Source organism: Papilio xuthus, unplaced genomic scaffold, assembly GCF_000836235.2.
Source record: "Papilio xuthus unplaced genomic scaffold, Pxut_1.1 DF826949.1, whole genome shotgun sequence".
Lineage (NCBI taxonomy): Eukaryota > Metazoa > Arthropoda > Insecta > Lepidoptera > Papilionidae > Papilio > Papilio xuthus.
Window position 1 is genome coordinate 4058342 of NW_013531700.1, and position 23051 is coordinate 4081392.

Genomic DNA, 23051 nt, shown 5'->3' on the forward strand with positions numbered 1-23051 from the left:
ATTTATATATGTAATATAAAAATATGTTTGTCAGCTTTTTACATTTTAATGATTTGTATTAGTAAAGCAATAATACATAAATATAATAAGTTAATTCTAAAAACACGTCTTAACAAAAAATTTAACACTTATATTTTAAGATTTCATATATAAGTACTGTAATATTCAAACTTTATGGCAACTCGAATTTAGTTGCGAACCCACCCCAATCCAGCCCGCGTATACGAAGTAACATTCTATTCGTGACATCAACAAAATGAGTGAGAATTAATAGATGATAAGCAAATGGTATATCGAGAGTTATTGTCAGTTCCATACATTTTTGATATTTTTAATTACCTTAATCGCTAGAAGAATGTTACGTTTTCTAGTGAGCAGTCTACTACTGGTGGAGATAAACTGTGGGTTCGACACTTATGTTATTATATATTGCTGACTTTGTTTTATCAAAGAGAATGAAAGAGATGACAATATATACTACAAGAGTCATCATTAAGATTGTGCGTATGATAATCCGAGCAGCCATAAAGTTTGGATGGTACTGTAGGTAAATTATTGAAATAATACTTTTGAACTTAATCTAAGCAGCACCACTCTCTCCTGTTTCGTCCACTTCTTCAATAAACCCGCACTGAAGTTCATACAACCGAGCGTAGATTCCTTTTCGCGCCATTAATTCAGCGTGATTTCCCATCTCAGCCACCACGCCTTTGTCTATGACACAGATGATATCTGCGTTCTTTATGGTCGCTAGTCTATGAGCGATTATAAGACACGTGCGCCCCTCACTAGCACGGTCTAGCGCTTCTTGTACTACCTATGAAAATAAAAAAATTAAAGAATTGAATTTCAAAGAGGGGATCCATCAGACACGGCACGTGTGCACGGTTTTAAAACTTGAAGAAAAAATGTAGCAATACTGAAATCAATAAAATTTTGAAAGGAATCTACGAGATAATAAAGTTTGGGAATCTCCGACTTAAAGTAATAATTTTGAGTTACCGTTAGTTTGCACTTGCAGATGTAAACATATAGTCTTCCCACTCATTCCCTTGGAAAAAAAACAGAGATAACAATATGACCGTACTCCGTACCTTTTCGCTGTGTGTATCTAATGCGGAAGTTGCTTCGTCTAGTAGCAACACTCGCGGGTTACGCACGAGGGCGCGCGCGATAGCTATCCGTTGTTTCTGTCCTCCTGACAATTGTGATGCGCGCGCGCCGATACGAGTTTCATATCCCTAGTAAAAAATAAAACACATGAAATCTTATAGAACGAATCCACTGTTAGGATATGGTTCTTAATTTAGTATAATTTCTTACTAATATTATAAATATGAATGTTTGGATGTATGGATGGTTTGATTTTTGTTAGTTTCTCCATAACGGTTGCATGGATCTCGTTGAAATTTGGCATAGATGTATCACATAGTCTGGAATTTTAATTCCGTTTAGGAGTCGCAATCTTAAGCTGCCGAAGATAAAAATTATGTTTTTTTTAAAGGAAACAAGATAATGTTTTTATGTGAATATTTTGATAACTCACAGTGGGCAATGCTGCCACAAAAGAGTGTACGTTCGCTTCTTTCGCTGCTTTGACAATCTCGTCCATAGCCACAGTCCTCGTGTTATCACCGTATGCGATGTTCTCTGCTATGGTGCGGTCAAACAGCACCGGCTCTTGTGACACTATTCCCAGGTTCTTACGTAGCGTCGGTAAATTCATGTCTCCTGCTATACTGTTGTCATCCATGTACTAGGAGGACATAAGACTTAAGTGAATTAAATATTTCGTACAAAGTAATTTGAGTTGAAGCCAATATTTAGGCAAAGGGCGCATTTTTTGTGTTGAAATATGACGCTTATTATGACGCCACGAACCCACATCTGCTCTACGGGACCTCTACGTTATTCTAGGTCTTAATTTTTGAGGTGATTCTGTGGGGCTAGACAAAGTGTATTCGCTCAGAAGCGATTCCATAACAAACTAGAAAATGTATAGAACAACCAACAAGGCAATAACTTTCCATAAGTCAAGTGATTGACTCGCGTCAGTAAAATGTATGGAACATTTTTGAAATTGGTAAAGGAACCGCTTCGGAGCGATTGCATTTTGTCTAGCCACATTAAATTACCAATTTTTGTTAGTAAAAGCAAACCTGTAATTTTTTAAACCACTAATAACCATAGATTTTCTAACACTCTTTAAAGCAATGGAGGTAGCAATGTTTTGGGATGGATATTTTACTAGTAATCTTTGTTTGTACCTACCACATAACCTTCATCTGGATCATAGAGGCGTTGCAACAGTTGTATAAGTGTTGACTTGCCGCAGCCACTTGGTCCCACCAGTGCGATACGTTTCCCACTTGGAATGGCTAGCGATAGTCCGCGTAGGACCTCCACCTCACGCCGCGTTGGGTACCGGAACTTTACGGTTTTGTACTGAATCTTACCAGCTGCTATCTATAGATATAATTTATATTTAGTATTTGATATCAATTGCAATTATATCTTCAAAGCGTTCTTAAAAAGTAAAATTAATTGTTGAAGGTAAATATATATATATATACGTTATTCTACGTCTGCAAATGAATAAAGGAATATTTTTAAACATTTTAAAAAGGTATATTCATTTGTAGATTATGTGTATTATATAAAGGTTAACGTAGGAAAGGAATGTCTCCAGTTTTCTGATAGAGTGTGCGTGAAAGTATACCTTTTGCTGCGTAATATTAAATGGGTCCAATAAATACACCACCTACACTAAGATACTATTAAGTTACCACTCAATGACTGTGAGTGTGTAAGACAGCGACTTACGAAGTCATCAGGCACGGTAGCCAGTGTGGGACTGCAGACGCGAGACTGTCTAGCCAATAGCGTCATCACGCGTCCCGCTGCTAACATGGCCGCGCCGAAGTTAGGCGCGAACGCGAGCGCTTGACCCATCATCCACGCACCGAAGATTAACGCCTCTGATACTCTGCAAAAATAGAAAAATCTATCTATTATCTGTGAATTTTTTTCAGCCTAAAAAATAAGTATCAAACTTCTAGCGGGAAAAATGATAATAGTTCCATAAAAGTATTCATCCCCCATTTAGCTTTCAACCTTTTTTCGCATTTAAAAATAGCCTATGTCCTTTCTCAGGCTCTAGACTATTTGTCAATCAAATTTTATTTAAATCGGTTCAATAGTTATGGCGAGAAAGCGCGACAAACAGACAGAGTTTCTTTACTAACTTGATAACAGATTTGTAGTGCACTTCCTTATTGGCGACCAGCACACCGCCGTACCAGAGCGACAGCGCGTAGCCTGCCACCGGCGCAGTCTGCCCGAACGAGAAGACCGAACCTCGCCACCGCATACTGCGCCGCTCCCGACCAGATGCAACCCGACCTGCTTCTTTGTAGCGGTGAATGACGCCCTCCTCACCACCTAATATAAAGAAAAAAGATTTATATTATCTGTGAGATCCCATCGGATAATATAAATAAAAAGATGTTCACTCTTTAAAATAGGTTAAGCTGTTAGGTTACAGATCACTATGGTGAGATGGATTATGCAAATATACACGTCATCATCAGCTCACTATACGTCCCCACCGAGGGGCTCGGTGCCTACCCTAAGTTAAGGGTGATTAGGCCATAGTCAACCACGCTGGCCAAGTACGGGTTGGTTGACTTCACACATATCTTTGAATTTCTTCTCAGATATGTGCAGGTTACATCACGATGTTTTCCTTCGCTGTAAGAACGTCGGATAAATGTACATATGTAAATCGGAAATGGAAAAACACATTGGTACATGGCGGGATTCGAACCCAGGACCTGCAGATTACAAGTCTAGTGCTTGACCACTGAGCCACCGGCGCTCAAATATACACGTAGATAAAATGAAAACATTACCATTCTTCTCGTCGGACGAATAATCTATAAGTTATTTAAACCACCAATCGTATCTTAATTGTTTTACACATAAATAGTATATTAAAATTAGAGAAACTAAGAGATTTAACAATACAAATATGTATAATATTAAAAACTTACAAAACGCAGATATCGTCCGTATATTAGAGATCGCTTCAGTGGCGATAGTATTTGCTTTATTCGATGCCTCTCTAGATGTTGTAATGCCCTCGGCTAAGACACGTCCTTCGAGCACGACAGCCGCGATGACCATCGGCACAGACACTAGAGACACTAGCGTCATCTGCCACGTGTAGTACAACGATAGGATGATGCCAATTATAATCGTTGCCGATGCCTGCATTAGTGCCCCGATTCTAGTGCCTGTTGCCTGGGAAACACATTAGTAAGTTAATATTCCCTTTTAATGTCTACTACACTATACGGTTCAAATTATGATCCTTACACCATACAAATTTGTTTAGGGTTCTTACGAAAAATATAGTCTTCCTACCTATATCAATTTACCAGACTAAATAGGCAACAAAGTAAACTTACTCCTTGCACCGCGGCTGCGTCGGCTGCTAGCCTGGAGCACAGCGCGCCGATGCCGTTCACAGGGTGATCGAACCAGCCCATCTCTTGCTTCAACATCGCTCTGAACGCTGCCACCCTAAGCAAAGAAAATTTTATTGTTAAATCCACTATCCACAAGAGTGGTCTAGGTATAACTTGTGCTAGCATACTAACCTCAATCTCGCTGTCAACCTGACACCTGTCAAGTTGAATATAAAAATCTGGAAGAATATGCCAATGCCTGTGAACACGCCCACCACCAGGAACAGCACCGCGATTATGTTTGTACCGCCCCTTACGTAGTCCTCGTCCGGGTTCTCTAGCAACTGAAAACAAATTCACCTCATTAATTTGTACTATATCTCATCTAATATATTAATTGCCTAAAAATATCTGGAGTCAGCGAGTGCCTGTGAAGTAAATGACGGGATAAACATCCTTATAATCTTTAAACGTTCTTAAATTTCGATAACAACACCAAGAGAATAGGTAAAAGAAGATAAATATATCCAAAGCAATAGAAGTGGGCTGGAATCTTGCACTAAACTCAGGCACTGCTACGCTCGCAGACAGTAAATGTATACTTACACCATAAGTTTCACCAAACAATATTGCGAAGCATGGAAATGAGGAGCCAACTGTTACGGCTGCTATAACCCCAGCTACCATCAGCCATTTCTCTGGTTCACAGAGCTTCAATATCTGCCAGGTCGTCGGCTTGAATTCCTCATCCTCTTTCTCGTCAAGCACCACACTGTCTTCAGAACAGGAATCCTCTTCGGAAGCTGTTGTACTTTGTATGGAGTCGACTGATGCTAATTTTTGTAACATCGGTCGCCTGATTTTTGCATCTGGAAGAATAATCGTTATTAGTAATTAAAAACTAACAGTTTCTTATAGTCTAAGTTTAATGATGTAGTTACTTCTATATACTATTTTACTCGGGATTCATAGCCTAAGCCGTTGATTACTTTTGAAGGATCTTATATCTTTCTATTAGTATTCATTCCCTTTATTTCAAAGGCATAGGTAGTCATCGCATTTAAGAGACAAGATTCAAATAAGGTAATAATATTAAGGTTAGATAGCTGCCATCGTTCCTCCGAAAACTAAATTTTTGCTCTGCACGAAGTCTCGCGAAAATTGCGAAATTCCAAGGCCCTATAAAGTTTGGATGGCAGTAATTTAAACATTCATTTTCACAGAACTACACCAACATACAGTTACCAATTTAAAGTAGGCTTGAGCTATCGATAGGGACGTATAATAGTTGACAATACAATTTTGACACAATTGTCTCTACATTTGGACAATTCTCAACGTAGCTGACTTACGTTTATGTTTATTTTGGTCACCGCCGGGCGCGATGCTGGGCTCGTTCTCTAGCACTAGCTGGTAGTACCGACCGCGCAGGCTAAGTAGCTCCTCGTGTGTACCTTGCTCCACCACCTCGCCTTTCTCGATGAATACAATGCGAGTCGCGTTGAGTACTGTCGCCAACCTATGTACACGGATAGAGTTATATATATATATATATATATCTATTTCTTTCATTCTCTTTAAAGAAATAGAGATAACAACGGTAGTGTAAAGTTTTAAGGTTGTTAAGTACAAAAATTAAATTCTATGCTCTGTTTAGAAAATTGACTCCGACTTTTATTACTGCTTCATAAACTCTTATTAAGAAAATGTCTAGTTAACGCTATTTGCATTATCGCTTTTATTGTGTGACTAAGACCACCGCTCGTGTGACATCTCTCTAACATTCTAAATGTCGCTTCAAGTACTTCGATTGTGATACTGCAATAAATACAAGTCTTCTGTATTCGTTGGTACCCACCTGTGGCTGACCATAACAGTGGTACGTCCATGCGCGGCTGCATCAAGCGCACGCTGCACTTTAGCCTCGCTGTGGGAGTCCAGCGCTGATGTCGCTTCATCAAGTAATAAGATCTTTGGCCGACGAACTAGCGCACGTGCGATAGCTATACGTTGTTTCTGACCACCAGATAATTGTGCGCCTCTCTCGCCTATCATCGTATCGTAGCCCTGGTTTTATAAATAGTAAATTACAGCAATCAGAGACTTTAACACTAAGAGAGTTGTTTAGTGGTCTTCCTTAGAAATATAGTATAAAATCTTACTAATATTATAAATTCGAATGTTTGGATGGATGGATAGATGTTTGTATGATGATATCTCCAGAACGGCTGCATAGATTTCGCATAGAATACATAGGGTGCTAATTAAGTTTTTGTTAATTCCGCGCGACAACTAGAATAAAATAAGGGGACCAAAGAATTTACTTTCTTAGTTTTAAGCAGAGGGATAGATTCAGATTCCTATGATTACCAAGAACTGATGGGTCAAAGTCCATTAAGCTTCATGAACAGCTGTTGTATAATATTGTTTGATTAATTTATTTTATTTTCCATTTAATATATCTACGCATTTACCTCGGGTAAGTTCTTTATAAAATGATGACAATAAGCCTGTTTCGCTGCGACAATTATTTCTTCGTCTGTACACGACGGATTACTTAATCTAAAAAAAATAATAAAATTTCGTTACAAGGAATGTTTGTTTTTAATAAGGTAAAGGTGCAAAATAGTATCGGGAATGCCAAGGTATTCAACGACGGCCATGGACATCATCAACACCAGAGGATCCGCAGATGCGTTGCCGGCCTTTGAGATGGTGATACGCTCGCTTCTTGAAGGACAGTAAGTCGTAAAGATTTGGAAATACCGCAGACTTAGGGTTATTTCACATCTAATTCTTTATTTGATGACAAGGTGCCTCAGGGGTTAAAGCACTTGACTTGTAATCTGCGGGTCCTGGGTTCGAATACCACCATGTGCCAATGTGTTTTTCGATTTTCATATGTATATTTATCCGACGTTCTTACGGTGAAGGAAAACATCAAGGAAGAAATTCAAAGATGTGTGTGAACTCAACCCGCAATGGGCCAGCGTGGTTGACTATAGCCTCATCACCCTTAAATTAGGATAGGCTCCGTGCCCCTCAGTGGGGATTTAAAGTGAGCTGATGATATGTATGTGATCTTACCTTATATTCTCTCTGATAGAGCCAGCAAATAGCACGGGCTCTTGTCCGACGACTGCTATATGGTTTCTGAGATGTCGGACATTAAGATCCCGAAGGTCATGTCCTGAGGCACGAACACTGCCCTCTTCTGGGTCATACATTCTTTGCAGTAATTGTAGTACTGTAGATTTGCCGCAACCACTGGCGCCCACTAACGCCACCGTCTCGTTACGGTTAATCTTGAGAGATAGACCATTCAGCACCTAAGACAAATTTTACTTCATAGACATGTTGAGATAAATAATAATAACATAAGATAATAACACACCTATATACATAACTAATATATAGTTAACGTCTTTCCAAAGAGGCTTAAACTACCTAGATAGTAAGATGAGTATGCATATTTCAGCAGTGTTCATTTATTTAGCTTCGATTTTTAATGAAAAGAGAATCTTCTACTACACTACTCCTCACCTGAACATCTGGTCTTGCGGGATATCTAAAATACACATCTTTGAGTTCCAAATCCCCGTCTAGTTCTGGTTTACTGCCCTCTGTTGACAGACTGTCTATGACAGGTTTGCGGTCAATGACCCTGAATATCGCACCGGCGGAGGCGCGGGCGCTCGCCATCGCCTCTATGTGTGGTGACGTTAAACCCACGTTCTGAGCGCCTTGTAGCACGCTGAAGAAGACCTGAGTAAACAGAACACAAATAGTACACAGTTGGCACGTCGTTAATAAGAGGTTTTTTTTAGTCGATGTGCCAACTCTACAAGGTGCGTAATTAAAAAGATAATTGTTTTTTTATTAACCAAAACGTCACATTACATTTATATTACAAACAATAATTATAACTTTCCGACATTATCACATTTAATTAAACAGTTACATATTGATTTTAAAAATTATCTAAAAGAATTTGAGCTACAAGTTATGTTTAAAATGAAGGCTACTTACAATCATCAAGACCGCTGGCGTATAAATAGGTATCTCTTCGTGTCTGCTGTCGAGTATGAGACCGACGCCGTACCAGAACGAGAGGGAGTAGGTCATATAAATAATAAGCCACATGAAGCCGCTGCCCATGCCGGAGTACACGCCCTTCCTGGTACCCGTCTTCTTAGCTGGAGCCAAACGTTCTGAATACCTGGTCAATATATTATAAAATATTTAAGAATACTCGTATAACCAGAGGATCCTTGGATTCTTTTAATCTCCAATAGCTTAATGGTTACGAGATAGGTGATCACATGGTCATAGATTCGAATAAGAATAAGATAAGTAAATTTCAAATAACTGACTGTCGACTGATACAGTCGAACCTGGATAAGCCGGAAACTCTTATTAGCGAGAGTCATTGTCCGGTCTGTCTCCAGAAACGAGAAAAATATCGCAGACTTTCATTTATTCAGGTTTCACTGTATATCCAATATTTAACCCTCAGTAGCCTGATTTACATACAAAAGTGATTTATTTTTAATATTACTGTGTTTGCTTGATAAAATAAAACAATAATGATTTTTTTTAAATTTCGTTGGAAAGAATATTATACAACAGTAAAATAGGTACAGCCAACCTATAAGAAAACTATTAGTAATGTGAACATTCGGTTTAAAAGATTGGTATCAAAATTGAAACTCTAGGCTAATAAGGGTTAAAATAGTAAAAAGGGCCTTGTCAGATAAACGAACGGACAAAAAATTGATTCTATAAGGGTTTCCTTTCGAGGTACGTAACCCTAAAAACGATATATATTTTTAAATATACCTTTCTATCTCTTTCTCTTCACCTCCGAACGCGACAACTGTTCGTATTGAAGACAAGACTTCTTCCGCCACAACGCCTGCTATACTGTACGCCTTTAGTTCTTGTGTGGTCAGAGATGATTGAACCTGTATACAAATATTTTTTACGAAGCTTACGATACTGATAACCCTTAATATTACATACTAATCTTATTTCTTATCTTACTAATATTATAAATGCGAAAGTTTAGGTGGATGAATGTTTGTTTAAAAATATCTCCGGAACGGCTAAACGAATCTTGATGAAATTTAGCACAGATTTAGAACATAGACTGGAAAAACACATAGGTAACTTATTATGTCTTTTTTTTAATCCCACGCGGAAAGTCGCGGGCAGCTACTAATTAATTATAAACTATTTTATCAATCTAAACAAACTCCGAATGATGTTTTTTCTTTACTAAGCGCCGTTTATTAGAAAAGGACTTAAATTTACATTAAGGTAATCCCTTATTAGACAATTAACGTCTCTAAGCAGTTGTTCAAGTTTGAAATCGTGCTACCTTTGCGACAACGGCAGTTGTAGCTATGATAACTGGGGCGCAGGACAATATGACAAGCGTGAGTTCCCAGCCGTACACGAGGGAGATGATGACAGCCGTTACGAAGGACATCACGAGGTACACGAACATCGCGACCTTCTCCCCGATACCTTCACGGTATTTCTCCACGTCACTGAAATGAAATACGTTTGTAAGTTATTATTATAGTTCGGTGGACTCTTTTGGATTTTCTTACTAATATTATATGCGAATTTTTGGATGGATGGATGTTTGTTAGAAGGTATCACCAGAACGACTGCATGGATCACTGAAATTTGACATAGATGTAGAACGTAGTGTGGGAAACCAGATAGGCTATTATTTTTTTTAATTTCGCACGGACGGAGTCGCGGTTCACAGCTAGTGTTTTATAATGATGAATAATACTTCTATTAATATTGAATAGATAAATAAATACATTGTTTAACTGTATCTTTAAACGATATATTTAAAAGGATACAAAAGAACAATATATTTTACTAAAATTTAGCTTTAAAAGTAATAACTAAAATGTACCATCGAAAATATTTCTTTACGTACTTGAGGATTTCTCTATTAACTTACATTATCAAATGACTTCAATCTTAATAAGAAAACTTACTCAGATACTTTTGTTGCAAAGTTCATTGTTGTATTGAGATCGTACCACGTAATATCTTGTCGAAGAACTGCCTTCAGAAACGTCTCCTTTACTCTATCAATCTGTCAAACACAACAATCTCAAAAACCAGCTGCTTGCGAGTACTTCAAAGAAAAGAGGAACTCTATATTATTACCCTAACATTTTAAGATAAAAAATTGTCATTTAATTTACGAAAATATCAAACAAATTTACGGGTAGTTTGCTTTGTAAAAGATGTTCAATTATCTTAATGATTCTTAACAAAGACAAATATCTTAAAGAATAAATGGTCAGGGCATTTTATTTTATTTGCATAACTTGGCTTTTCCAGGCGTACAGCACAAAATTCCCTTATAACAATATACTTATATTAATTAAATAAAAACACTTACTGACAATTAAATTATTCAAACTTTCGTGAGACATTATACTAAACTGGTCTGGTGGCAGCACTGACTAATTTCGAGCCCATCGGGTACCCTTCATCAGGATGAGTGGTACTGGTATTATTTCGCGGACGCGGCCCGTCGCTCACTACGCGCCTGCGCTCTTAGGGCGCGTCTTGAGGGGGCGGGGGGCGCGGGTTGCGCCGGCGTCGTCGACGATGTTGATACCAAAGCGTCGGTGGTGTTGTTGTTCAAGTTTCCCGATGGGCTCGAAACTAGTCTTTGCCGCCACCCGACGAATATACGTGAGTGTTTAGCCGTTTTTATATCAGCTTACTGACAATGTTCACAATATACGTAGTGCTAACAATAAGCAGATTATATCACTAAATATGCGTTCGAGTAACCGTCATTTATTTCTTTAGTGTTCGTTGGATAATTATCTCATTTGACGGGTGAACGTGTGACAGCGCACTCTGCCAATAAATCGCGACGCTGATATATTGTTATACCTGGCCTGGACTTTGATGGTATATAAATATCAGAGTTAACACGTCTGTGCTACCGACTAACCCTAGGCTAGTGCGTGAACATCGTAATTAAACAAGAGTCACTAACTCGTAAAACTCGTCAACTTTCAGACGTATCCACAATTCCAGATGTGTTGCCTACTTTTAATCGACACAGATGTTCCTAGGCATCGCCTCCTGCGTCAAATAATCTTCCCCTTTATATGCTTTCCTTAGTGTTTTCCGCAGGCATTGAGCATGGCCAAACATTGACAGAAGGTGACGGAACGTGACGGAACGTTACGGGCAGCGTATTTCACCGCCTACTCACCCGGTATCTTCCAAAATATTTCCAGAGTTATTATATTTAATATTACTGACCTGTCTACTAGCTGCATAATTAAAAAGGTCTACACTGACAGCTCCAAAGATGAATTGAAGGACAGAGAAAACTGTGCAGCCTATACCGAACGCCTGCGAGTCTTCTATTAAAGCTATGCGGTTCTCTTCAGCAGTGGCATTCGTTCTGAAAGATTAACAAAAGAACTCTAAATGTTGGCTAAATTACTTCGCACAGAAATTTGAATACAGAGGTCAAACTTAAAATTAACTTTAAGCTTACAAATACAGTGGAACTTAGATAAGTATCAGTCCAGGGGACCGAGGTATTTCTTTCCTTTATAGAGGTTTGGGTTAGAACAGGTGGTAACCCACCAAATATCGACCAAAAGCAGTAGCCTATAGTTGATCACCATATTAATTGAAAACAAAACAATTGTTCGTCTTGGCAGGGGTACTACCATGTCCCCAGATGTTACGACTACAAATTACGACTGACTACTGCCGATGCAATTTAGCAGAATACCAAAACTTAGAGAATATAGGGGCAAAACAAAATTAAAATGTGTTAGAAAAACGTATTTTTAGACACTATTAGTTAGAATCAATTGGCGCGAATGACGTGCTTTCATTACAACGTCCAATATCAGAATGAATAGTGAGGGGACACAAACGTCGTCATTCTAGTAAGGCTAGAGTTGGGTTACATTGCAACTTTCGGATTTTCTACCTAATAGTATAAAAATTACTTACAGTATTCTACCTCCTCCAAAGATAGATATAGTGATAGTTGGGTTAGAGGTGCCAATCATGACAGTACGGTCGATAAGCAGCGAAGTAAACTCGCCGTAGATAATGACACCTATCGGCACCATCAGACCGTTCATGGTCGCAAGGAACACACCCGCAAACAGCAACAGGAGTTCCCATGGTGTTGCGTATCTGAACTGTTGAATAGATATATTTAATACCGTGTTAGTTCAAATTAAATAGAAAATAATTCGCAAGATTGTTACTCGTTATATACAATAAGTTATATTATCTTTAAAAATAAATTATAGAGTTTATTTTACGTGTTTTTTTTTAATATTTAATAAGCATTGTTTGAAGGGTTTATTCAACAGTAGAGTAGACATCAAACACGTTTAATGGATTACATGTTAGACGCAAAAAATATTTTGAAACATATTTGCAGTGATTTTGGATTGTTATTTTATAACCAATACTGAATTATAGAGAATAGACTATAAATATAACATAACTATAACAAATTTCATAGTTAAAATAAATAGATAAATACTTACTAGATGGAACCACGAAACAGGCGCCCCTTGTTCTTGTTGATCTTCACTGAAAATAAATATTTATCAAACTAACGGAACACTTCCAGATAACAATTCATAACAATTTATAATATATTTCATAAAAACCTTTCTCAGAAGTGGATACCTATTTTATTTGTTCATTGATGTTTAACCTTTTGGACGCCAAGTCCCACGTAAAAAGCGACGCCGAGTTCTGTACGCCAACGACGTGTACACGTAATAAAAACACGACCTATCAAATTATGAGGTTCGGACGTGGCTATAAAAGATAGAAGACAAGTACATGGATAGGCGTTTACTTAAAGATAAATACTGCCCAATATTTGATCAAAATTACATTAAAGTGTAAGTTTTTGTATGTAAAGTTATCAGTATGTATTTTTTACGTTAATATTTATTTATAAGTCTAAAAACTGGGCGTACAAGACATGGCGATGCGATTTTGGCTTGGCGGTCAAAAGGTTAAAATTCTTCAATTGATCAATCTTGTAAAGACGTCAGAATTCGCTCACTTACTAAACCTACTAAATTTCCTACGTAAGCGATTTGCAGAGCAGAGCACTACTGTGATTTAAGAAAAAGAACAATGACGTGAAAATGTCTACGAAATTCATCTAACTATTAAAAAATTACAGGAAAATTACTGGCATTTTGATGATTGTAACATAAATGTATTATAGCTTATATAAAAAATACTAAGTACTTATAAAAACTCACACATCATCCGTATAGAGGCAGCTAAACTGTGAGATCGAGGAATATAAAACATATTTTTCATGTCCATTAAATATGAATATTGAATACATATATTTCCTCAAGATTTTTTTAATATCGATATACCATTATTATTAGTCAAAAATTTGACGAAATTTACTTAATGGATTTTCTTTGAAGAATTTCGATAAGGGTGCGAACAGACATTACTAACGCGCAGCTCGCGAGCCGTCCGCATGACGCGCGTGAACCGCGCGCTTCGTCTATACCCACCCTTATGAATTCCCAATGAGATTTCAATGAGATACAACATGCCTGTAAAACAGAATATGAAGTTGGTTTAAAAAAAAAGTAGTACTAACGCTTCTTTGTTTCGCGCTTTTTCAGCTAAATAAGCGGAGTGCTGAGCGAATGCGCTGATAGTGAGCGAGTTCTGTCGCCAGCCGAGCGCGACGCCGGGCTTCTCGGGCCGGCCGCCGCGGAACTGTTGCAAACTCTTTACCGACTCATTGCGTTTCATTCTCGGGTCAGCCGTTCTGTGAACAGATAAAACATTATTTTTATGTCACCCACCAAAGAACTTCGATAGTTTTTATACGCGAATTAATAACGATCACATCATCAGGATACTAAGCTTCGTGAAAGCGCTGCGAATCAGCGTTGTGACTGCATCGTGTGGCATCTCCCTTGTCCTATTATATTAAAATCATCATTGTATCCTTATCTCACTCTATGTAGGGTCACAAGCACAGTTTTTTGTCTTCCAAATCGATATATTCAGACTAATAATTTCATCTTTTATGCAATCCATCTCTTCTTTTACTAAGTAAAATTCAAAGCACAATTTTTAACTTAATAACTGTATGTACCTTCATATTATTTAAATTCGTTCTGAAGATACCTTCAAACAAACATCCATTCATCCATTCGCAATTTCATAGTAAGATAGTAAGAAGTAAGATTTAAAATGTATTAAATTATTCAAACTTTCGTGAGACATTATACTAAACTGTTATATAAACACGGCTAAACACTCATCCTGATGAAGGGCCCCCGATGGGCTCGAAACTAGTCGGTGCCGCAACCGGACGTATATACGTGAGTGTTTAGCCGTGTTTATATATCAGTTTATTTAAAATGTAATCTTAAAAAAAGGGAAATATGAAAAGATATTAAGAAATAGAATATATTTTTCAAACTTACCTCAATATCCTGATACTAATTTACACATTTACGTCATTTCTGACAGTAAATAAATCTTATATAAGCTATCATAATATTACAAACTTGAATAAATAAAGACCAAATTAACAACACCATTTGTTCAACAATAATAAACATTTAATTCTATTAATCTTGCATATACCTTATACATTAACTTAATGACAGTTATTGACATTTGACACATAAATAAAATAATGACAAAAGTATAGACAATATATAATTAACACTAACTTTTTGAAAATTTCGAATCTTGTCTCAATTAATTGTCTTGTTGGAAAACTGAGAGTTACTTTCATGATAGTTTTGGTCATAAGTATTGTTACGCTTTCATCGTACTAATAATATAAATGCGAAAGTTTAGATGGATGGATGGATCAACGGATCTCGATGAAATTTGGCATAGATGTAGAACTCTCTAGAATTCTGGAGTCACGTAGGCTACTAATTAAGTTTCTTTTTAAATCCGCGCGAGCGGAATCGTTACAGCTAGTTGTTTTATAAAATGTATTTTAACAGTGGTAGAGCCCGCTTTAACATCTTCGTACAAATTGGCCCGGCTCGCCCGGTAAAATACCACGACCACACGGACGACAGGCGTCAAGTGGAAGCAATTCCGCGTTTTATCTGATGAGTGTGCGTCCCGGAGGCCTTATTTAGTCTTCTTTCCCATCCCACCCTTTTTCTTATAAGGAAAGGCTGGGAAGTGGAAGTGGACTTTCCTGATGAGAGGATGCATGGGAAGGGAAAATATTTTCTTACTGTTCATCCTCTCCTCCGTCGATTAAAGGTAGGCAACGCATATGCAATTGCGTATGTCTATGGGCAACGGTCACTTCGCTATTTCAGCGGTTTCAGGTGGCCGATCACTTGCCACCTTATGTTATAAAAAAAAAAATCTTGTTTTATTTTTAAATTACCTACTAATTAATTAGTAATGTAGTATGAAGTTAATTTCGTGACTGTTAAGTTTTTTTTATAATAAATTAAAGCTGGAATCATTCGCGTTGTCCGCAATGCAGTGTAGCCGTGCCTCAATCGATGGCGGGAAACGATTATGTTGTTTCAACTATCCATACTTTGATACAATAAATGTTTGTATAATAAAAGTATATAGAGGTAGAAAATGACCCAATTGAATAATTAATCTTATATAATATATAAAATTATCGTGTCACAATTTTCGTTCCCATACTCCTCCGAAACGGCTTGACCGATTCTCATGAAATTTTGTGACCGTATTGAGTAGGTCTGAGAATCGGCCAACATCTATTTTTTTTTATCCTGCACGGACGAAGTCGCGGGCGACAGCTAGTACGAATACATATTGTCAGGAAGCAATGAAAAGGGACGCTTGCTCTTTGAGAGTGAAAAATTCTAAAACATCTTCGTAACTCTCAAAAAGGTTATGCCTGTCCTTATTATTGAACTATGACTCAATTTGATAATCTATAAGGACTTCGGTGACTTTGGTAATTTTCGTAGTTGTCGTTATGTGCTTTTTTAATTTTCCTCGGAAGAATTTATCCTATGGAATCGAGAACTTTAAATGAAAGGGGTTTTAATCAAATTTTAGGGGGTCTTAATTTGTATACAATGTTGGTTTTCCTAACCTTTTTTCCTTTTTTCTAACACTTTCGTGAATTATTTTTAAGAAAATCAAATACAAAAGGTTATAAAAATAATTAATTAAAATAATGGAAAAGACATAAATGATAAAAGGTGTTCACGTTTTAAAATATACGACTTTAAAAATGGATATCTTCAGATTTACACCTGCAAACTCTAACTATAACAATGACTAACAGTTGTACTATAGCTTTATGTCTCTTCCCTTTTGTTCCATCCCGTATTATGCTTGAACGAGAAACCTACTTTCAGGGGTTTTATACAAACAGGTAAGTAAAAAAGCTTTTAATTCTAAATTAAACCTTAAGTTATAGTCATTAAGTTCATAATTGATGATACTGTTTTACTTATAAATTTAATTTACATAATTAATATGGAAATTAAGGAGTTTATGTAAAATTATGAATTTCATTTTTAATGAAGAGAAACAAATGAACGATTTTTTTATTAATTTATTGATTATCATCTCCGCTTTTGTCGCTTTTACGTAGGGTCAGCGCACCATGTTTTGGTCCACCATTTCAAATATCTTCTCAGACATATCAGACCTTTTTACATTGATCATGATGTCCAACGTATCGCAATTTATTTGTTAAATACGAATATAATGTATGAAACGTTTATATAAATACAAATTTTGTAATATTCTAGAGATTATGTTCAAATATTTACACGAAATGTGGACAATAAATATATTTTATCTGTAAAATAATATTATTGTATCCATAGAACATTCACTAGTTGTTGCCGGCGACTGTGTCTATGTTATTACTATAAGAGACGTATTTGTGAGGTATGTTTTGATTTAAAATCAAATTCATTTTTACTACACATATTAAAAACATTAAAAGTAGTCTATGTGTTCTTCCAATGTTCTATATGTATGCCAAATTTCATCGAGAACCGATCAGCCGTTCTGGTGATACCTTTAAACAAACATCCATCCATCTAAACATTCGCATTTATAATTTTAGTAAGAAGTAAGATGTATCAAAAATGTTAGGTCCTTAATTTAATATAATTTTAATACTTTAGATGTATACTAACAGACAGACAGTCGAAAGTTTACTATTTATAACATGTATAATTGCGGATTGTATAATCTTTGTCAAATACACAAAACACTTAATTCAAGTGTGTTTTAAGAAGATACATAACAACTTGAAATTATATTTAACAATTATTGTTCACAAATTTTGGATAGTATAACTTGACTAGCTGTCGCCCGCTACACCGTACGCGCGATATTTAAAATACTTAATTAGTAGCCTATGTGTTCTTCCAGACTATGTTCTGCATTTATGCTAAATTTCAGCGAGATCCATACAGCCGCTTTAGAGATACTAATCTAATAAACATCCATCCAAACATTCGGATTTATAATATTAGTAAGAAGGTAGATTTATAGTAGATTTTAAAAAATAAGACATCCCATATGAGAAACCCAATAGCCTAAATGTTACAGGGTACGGATATCGGATCAAGTGAACGTGGGTTCGATATAGATTGTAATGAATTGTCTCTCATAAGAACTTGGTCGGTTAATTTCATATAATCTACTAGAATATTTAAAAAAAAATAGGCAATATTTGAAGAATCTTAGTTAGTTAACGTAGTTATATATCTACTTAGTTAACGTTGCCAATATAATACATGTCGTGTGTCCAGACACCACGCGTTATTTTCGATGACAAATTCTAATTGGATCAAGGTCCTGCCAAATCTGAATAGAACTTTTAAAATAGTGTTTAGTTAGAAGCCAAGTGCAACTGCCAGTTACAATGTCTATTATTATATTAATCAAACGATTATGACCCTTATTGCCATTGGAATAAGAGGATGGCGGGAGATACAATCGAGACAAGTGTGTATGCACCGTACATTATAAAGTCAGGTGCGGATTGTTGCGCAACTTGTGTTGACGCGGGTGTTACGTAACGTCTGGTTTCCGCTGTGACGTCACTAGGGGAAAATGCGCAGGGAATTTAGATCTAAGATTTGGCGTACCAGGAAATCTTTTTAATGTTTTTTTTTTATACTTTTTTTATAAATTAATATTGTCGATATGTTACTGGCAGTTACTGCAATAAAGTAAATTGTGTATAACAAAGATAAAATATTTTTCTTTTTACCGATAAAACACGACAGACGAATATTGTCGTCTCTGTTTTTTCACATAGAATAAGAGAGATAACATTATATTTTTGCACAGATTTCGGCAGTGAAAATCAACTTTCAGAAATACTTCTATTTCACCTATCTATTTTAAGGTCGTATATTTTACCAGGAGAGCAAGCTACAAACTTAACTCAGCTCTAACGCGTAAATTTGATATTTTTATCTCTACCACAGATAATTCCATACTATATTAGAAACTGCACTATCTCCGGGTGTTTTTTTTAATAGGCAAGACGAAAAACAAATGGAACCCTTATAGGATTCCTTTGTTGTCAGTCCGTCAGTCAAGACTCTTTTTTTAAACTCCACGAGGACAAAGGCACTAGTAAAATTAATATGGTAATAAAAACTATAACTTTTACACCAACTAGAGTAATTGTGGGCGAATATCGAATATAACTCGATCATAAACCTCGATCGTGGACGAGCTACGAACAGGCGCCGCGTAGACGCCGCTACGCCGGCGCCTTTCGTAGCCCAGAAACGTAGAGTAAATGGACTGTGATCCATTGAATTAATAACACCATTTTTTATTTGGGATGACCTACAATAATTATATACTCTTTATAAATATTTTATAAGTAAAGAAAAGCACCTTTTTTAAAGAAAAGAATATGTATACGAGTAGGTAAATAAGCTTGCATGATTGCTAGTTGTTTTAAACATGTTATCACTATGTAAATGCAATGTTTGAATTTTCCAAGGGAGAATAACTTCGTTTACAATGGCTAAATATACGGATCGTAGATATTTTAATAATTAAATACTTTACGGTGTCAAAGTTTGTGATATACTTGTAATCAAGAGGTAATTTAAAGTTGAAGTAAGAAAATTTAAAGATATTTGTAAAGTTAATTCTTAAGTAGACTTTATCTTTTTAAGTTATCATTAAACGATGATGAGTACAAAAGTTCTTGCCTCTTTGTTAACGAGTTTTATTCAATGTCTCTTATCTATATACAACTGGCAACAAACACAATTTTTATTAGCATACCGGATAATTTGTAAATACCCTTCCTTTTTCTTACTCTACATCTCGGGTATACATATTAATAAAATTGGAATGTCTGTATGTAACATCGAGAAAAAAAATCATATTTCGTACACGCGATGTATTTGCATTGCTGATAGTAAAAACCCAATTTTTTAAAACATTTGTCTGTCTGTCTGTCCGCAAGGCCGCATTTGTTCCTTATAATCTCCGTAACGGCTGGGCAGATTTTGACGGGACTTTCACAGGAAGTTAGATGATGAATGCGAACATATAATACGCTACTTTTTGATACTGCACTGACGAAATAACTGGCGATAGTTATAATTCAAAGTTCAATAAGAGTTTAAGATGTATACGACTACTGACAGTCGCCCGTTCACGCGTAATTAAAAAATATATAATTAGTAGCCTATGTTTCCTTCCACACTATGTTCTATATGTATGCCAATTTTAATCGCGATTCTTTTAGCCATTCTGGAGATACCATCAAACATCCATCCATCTAAACTTTCGCATTTATAACATTCGTAAGATAGGCTAAGATAAATATAACTACAGTAATATTATTAACGATCAGACAAAAACTATCAATTAATCTTAGTTACACAAGATAGGCATCACAAATATATCATTGTATATATAACTTGATACATAAACTAAACGCACACATGTATAACGTAAGTGGAGGGCAAAAACATGATTACTGGATATTTGCCAAGTTTACTTTCATTCAATATAAAAGTAGACTTATTTCTATCGTATTTAGATTGAAAATTAAATGTTTCTTTTTTTTATAACTGAAAATATGTGAAGAAAAGATTAAAGGTTTTTCCGTAAGTTTTTAAAATATCTGCTTTGCAATATTAAAGATTGCGGTTAAAAATTCAAATACACTTTTTTGGTCTTAAAATTAAATATTCAAAGATATCGTTTGCTCAAATCTATTAACTCTTTTTCTACAATTATAAAATTTAACTGTTAATTAATAAATTTTTGGTGGTCAAGACATTTCTTTGCCTCGCACTTATTCTACGAAAAATAAATCTTAATTGTTTTTGTTCAACCCTATACTTAAGTTTCTAATGAAAGTAATCAAGCGCATGAAATAAATGAATTTTTAAACGTTTTTCATATATTCTAAATTTAAAATTATAGCTATAAAAATTATATTTACCTATTATATTGAAGAAATTATTATCACGGGAACACGTAGAGTTACTAAATAAATCACAGTGAAGATGTAATGTTAGTAATTCCTTCATAAGGGCACTACGAATTATCCGTTTGAGAAGCGCGGGAAAACTAACAAAGATGGCGCGGAAAGATGTCTACCGGGACGTCCACCCTGCACGATGGTTGGCAACGAACTGGGTGGTTTTGGCATGAGAGGGGTTTATCAAGTGCAGTAATGCGGTGAAATGCTATATTAAGGGTTTAAGGCTCAAGAATTTAATATTCTAAAGATGTTATTGTTAAATTACTAAAAATAACTATGAATATGCCACATCGTGGGTGTAACTTACGCAATGTATATATTATAAATATACTTTTTAGTGCAGAAAACTTACGATATGTGATAGTAAGATGCACTTTTTTTCAGCTTATATTAATTAAAATCGAATACTACTTAATTTGAAATGGTACAACTCTATTAAAAACACTAGTATGCCATTTATTTTTATTAAAAATTATAAAAGTGTTAAAAATAATAAAATGTTAAAAATACGACATAATATTAACGTCTTTTAAGATTTTCCGTCAACAAATTATCCAGATCTTTACCTCCAACCTTTCAGTCAATTATCTTGTTTTCGCTGCCTTATTCTTATTTTTTTTGAAGAAATAATTTACCCTAACCTGAATACACCGAATCGATTATTTCTCATGTAATTGATTTCTTTCTCCTAAAAGTTGTATGCTAAAAAAAGGAGGGGCCATTAATCTGTCAATACAGGATGAAATGTTTTTAAAATACCCGCATTACAGCCAATGGCCTCCCATAAGATGGACCGGTGACCTGGTCAAGGTTGCATGAATGCACGACAGGGCATTGTGGCACTCAATGGCTCCTCCGTTCAGCAGTGGACGAATTTGGGCTGATAGTGAAGATTTATTTTTTAGATTTTGGAAAATACTTGTAAGGGGTCGCACATTGATCACACGAGTCTAGAAAGAGGAGGAAGCGTTTTCCAGGATTGTCGTCTATCAATATTAGTAATTTAAAAAAAAATCAAATGTTTATATTTTTTTATTATCTATTTAGTATTTAAAAACAATAGCTTACCATTGTTATACTTTTTATTTCGTAATAAATGTGATACGATATTTCTATTCAGAATAATTTAACTATAACTCACGTGCCATCTCACGTCACGTATTTTTTTTTGTTTCAATTTACTTTATAACAATACTAGTTGTCACCCGCGACTCCGTTCAGCCATTCTAGAGATACCCTCTAACAAAAGCCCATCACTTATTCAAATTTATATTTACTTTGTTCAAGAACTAAAATAAAATAGGTCTACAATTAACAAAATAAAAAAAAACTAATTTTGGGTGCTAAAATAGTTGTCAGATATTTTGGAGACGGAACTTATTGTACGTTGCTGTGCAGAACACAATTTGAAGCTTAGTGGGATAGGGGGGGAGGTCACTACGCAGCGCGATGACCTTGAGCCACCAAGATATTTGAAAGGAACTATACTTACCTGTAATGATAAAATCCGTAATGTCCAAAATACCAGCCGTTGTTTTTCCAACATTTTTCATGCGTCTCACTGTGGCAAAACTAAATATTTTTTTAATTTCGGGTACACAAATAAAATACAAAATAAAGAGTAAGATAAGAATGTATTTAAGTGATAAATTTTACAATTTATATTACACATATTATTCGCGATCTAATGCAAAAAAAAAAATAAGCCTACGTCAGTCAAATTCAATGGAAATGAGAAATTATAACAAACCTATCGACACAAGTTTACTTTTAATAATGCTGTATTTAAAGACAAAAATAAATCCATAGACAATAAACATTGTCAGCCAGTGACATTTCAAAATACAATGTTTTTTTATAAGAGAAGGTGGCAAACAAGCAGCGGGAACACCGAGGTGTTCAACGACGCCCATTGACATCAGCAATACCAGATGAATAAAAGCAATACCAATTTCTCATTTCTATTTAAATTTAAATGAACCCTTAAACTAAACTAAACAAATAGTATAGGGCATTTGACAACTAGATAA

The 23051-nt window shown here is 35.7% G+C and overlaps 1 protein-coding gene across 1 annotated transcript; it reads right to left on the reverse strand.

Moving 5' to 3' along the window:
• Positions 1–157: 157 nt before the first annotated feature.
• LOC106120862 (multidrug resistance protein homolog 49) lies at positions 158–21158 on the reverse strand. The gene is made up of 24 exons (XM_013316330.1): positions 20980–21158; positions 14146–14319; positions 13049–13094; positions 12498–12691; positions 11787–11931; positions 10490–10590; positions 9850–10021; positions 9309–9433; positions 8499–8688; positions 8013–8234; positions 7557–7798; positions 6944–7031; positions 6328–6536; positions 5822–5988; positions 5076–5338; positions 4662–4813; positions 4470–4584; positions 4053–4302; positions 3246–3441; positions 2824–2986; positions 2272–2466; positions 1547–1756; positions 1095–1241; positions 158–817 (listed from the first exon to the last, which is right to left on the reverse strand). The coding sequence occupies exons 2-24, from the start codon at positions 14301–14303 to the stop codon at positions 581–583; spliced, it is 3987 nt and encodes a 1328-aa protein (XP_013171784.1). The 5' UTR covers positions 14304–14319; positions 20980–21158; the 3' UTR covers positions 158–580.
• Between the last annotated feature and the right edge of the window lie 1893 nt (positions 21159–23051).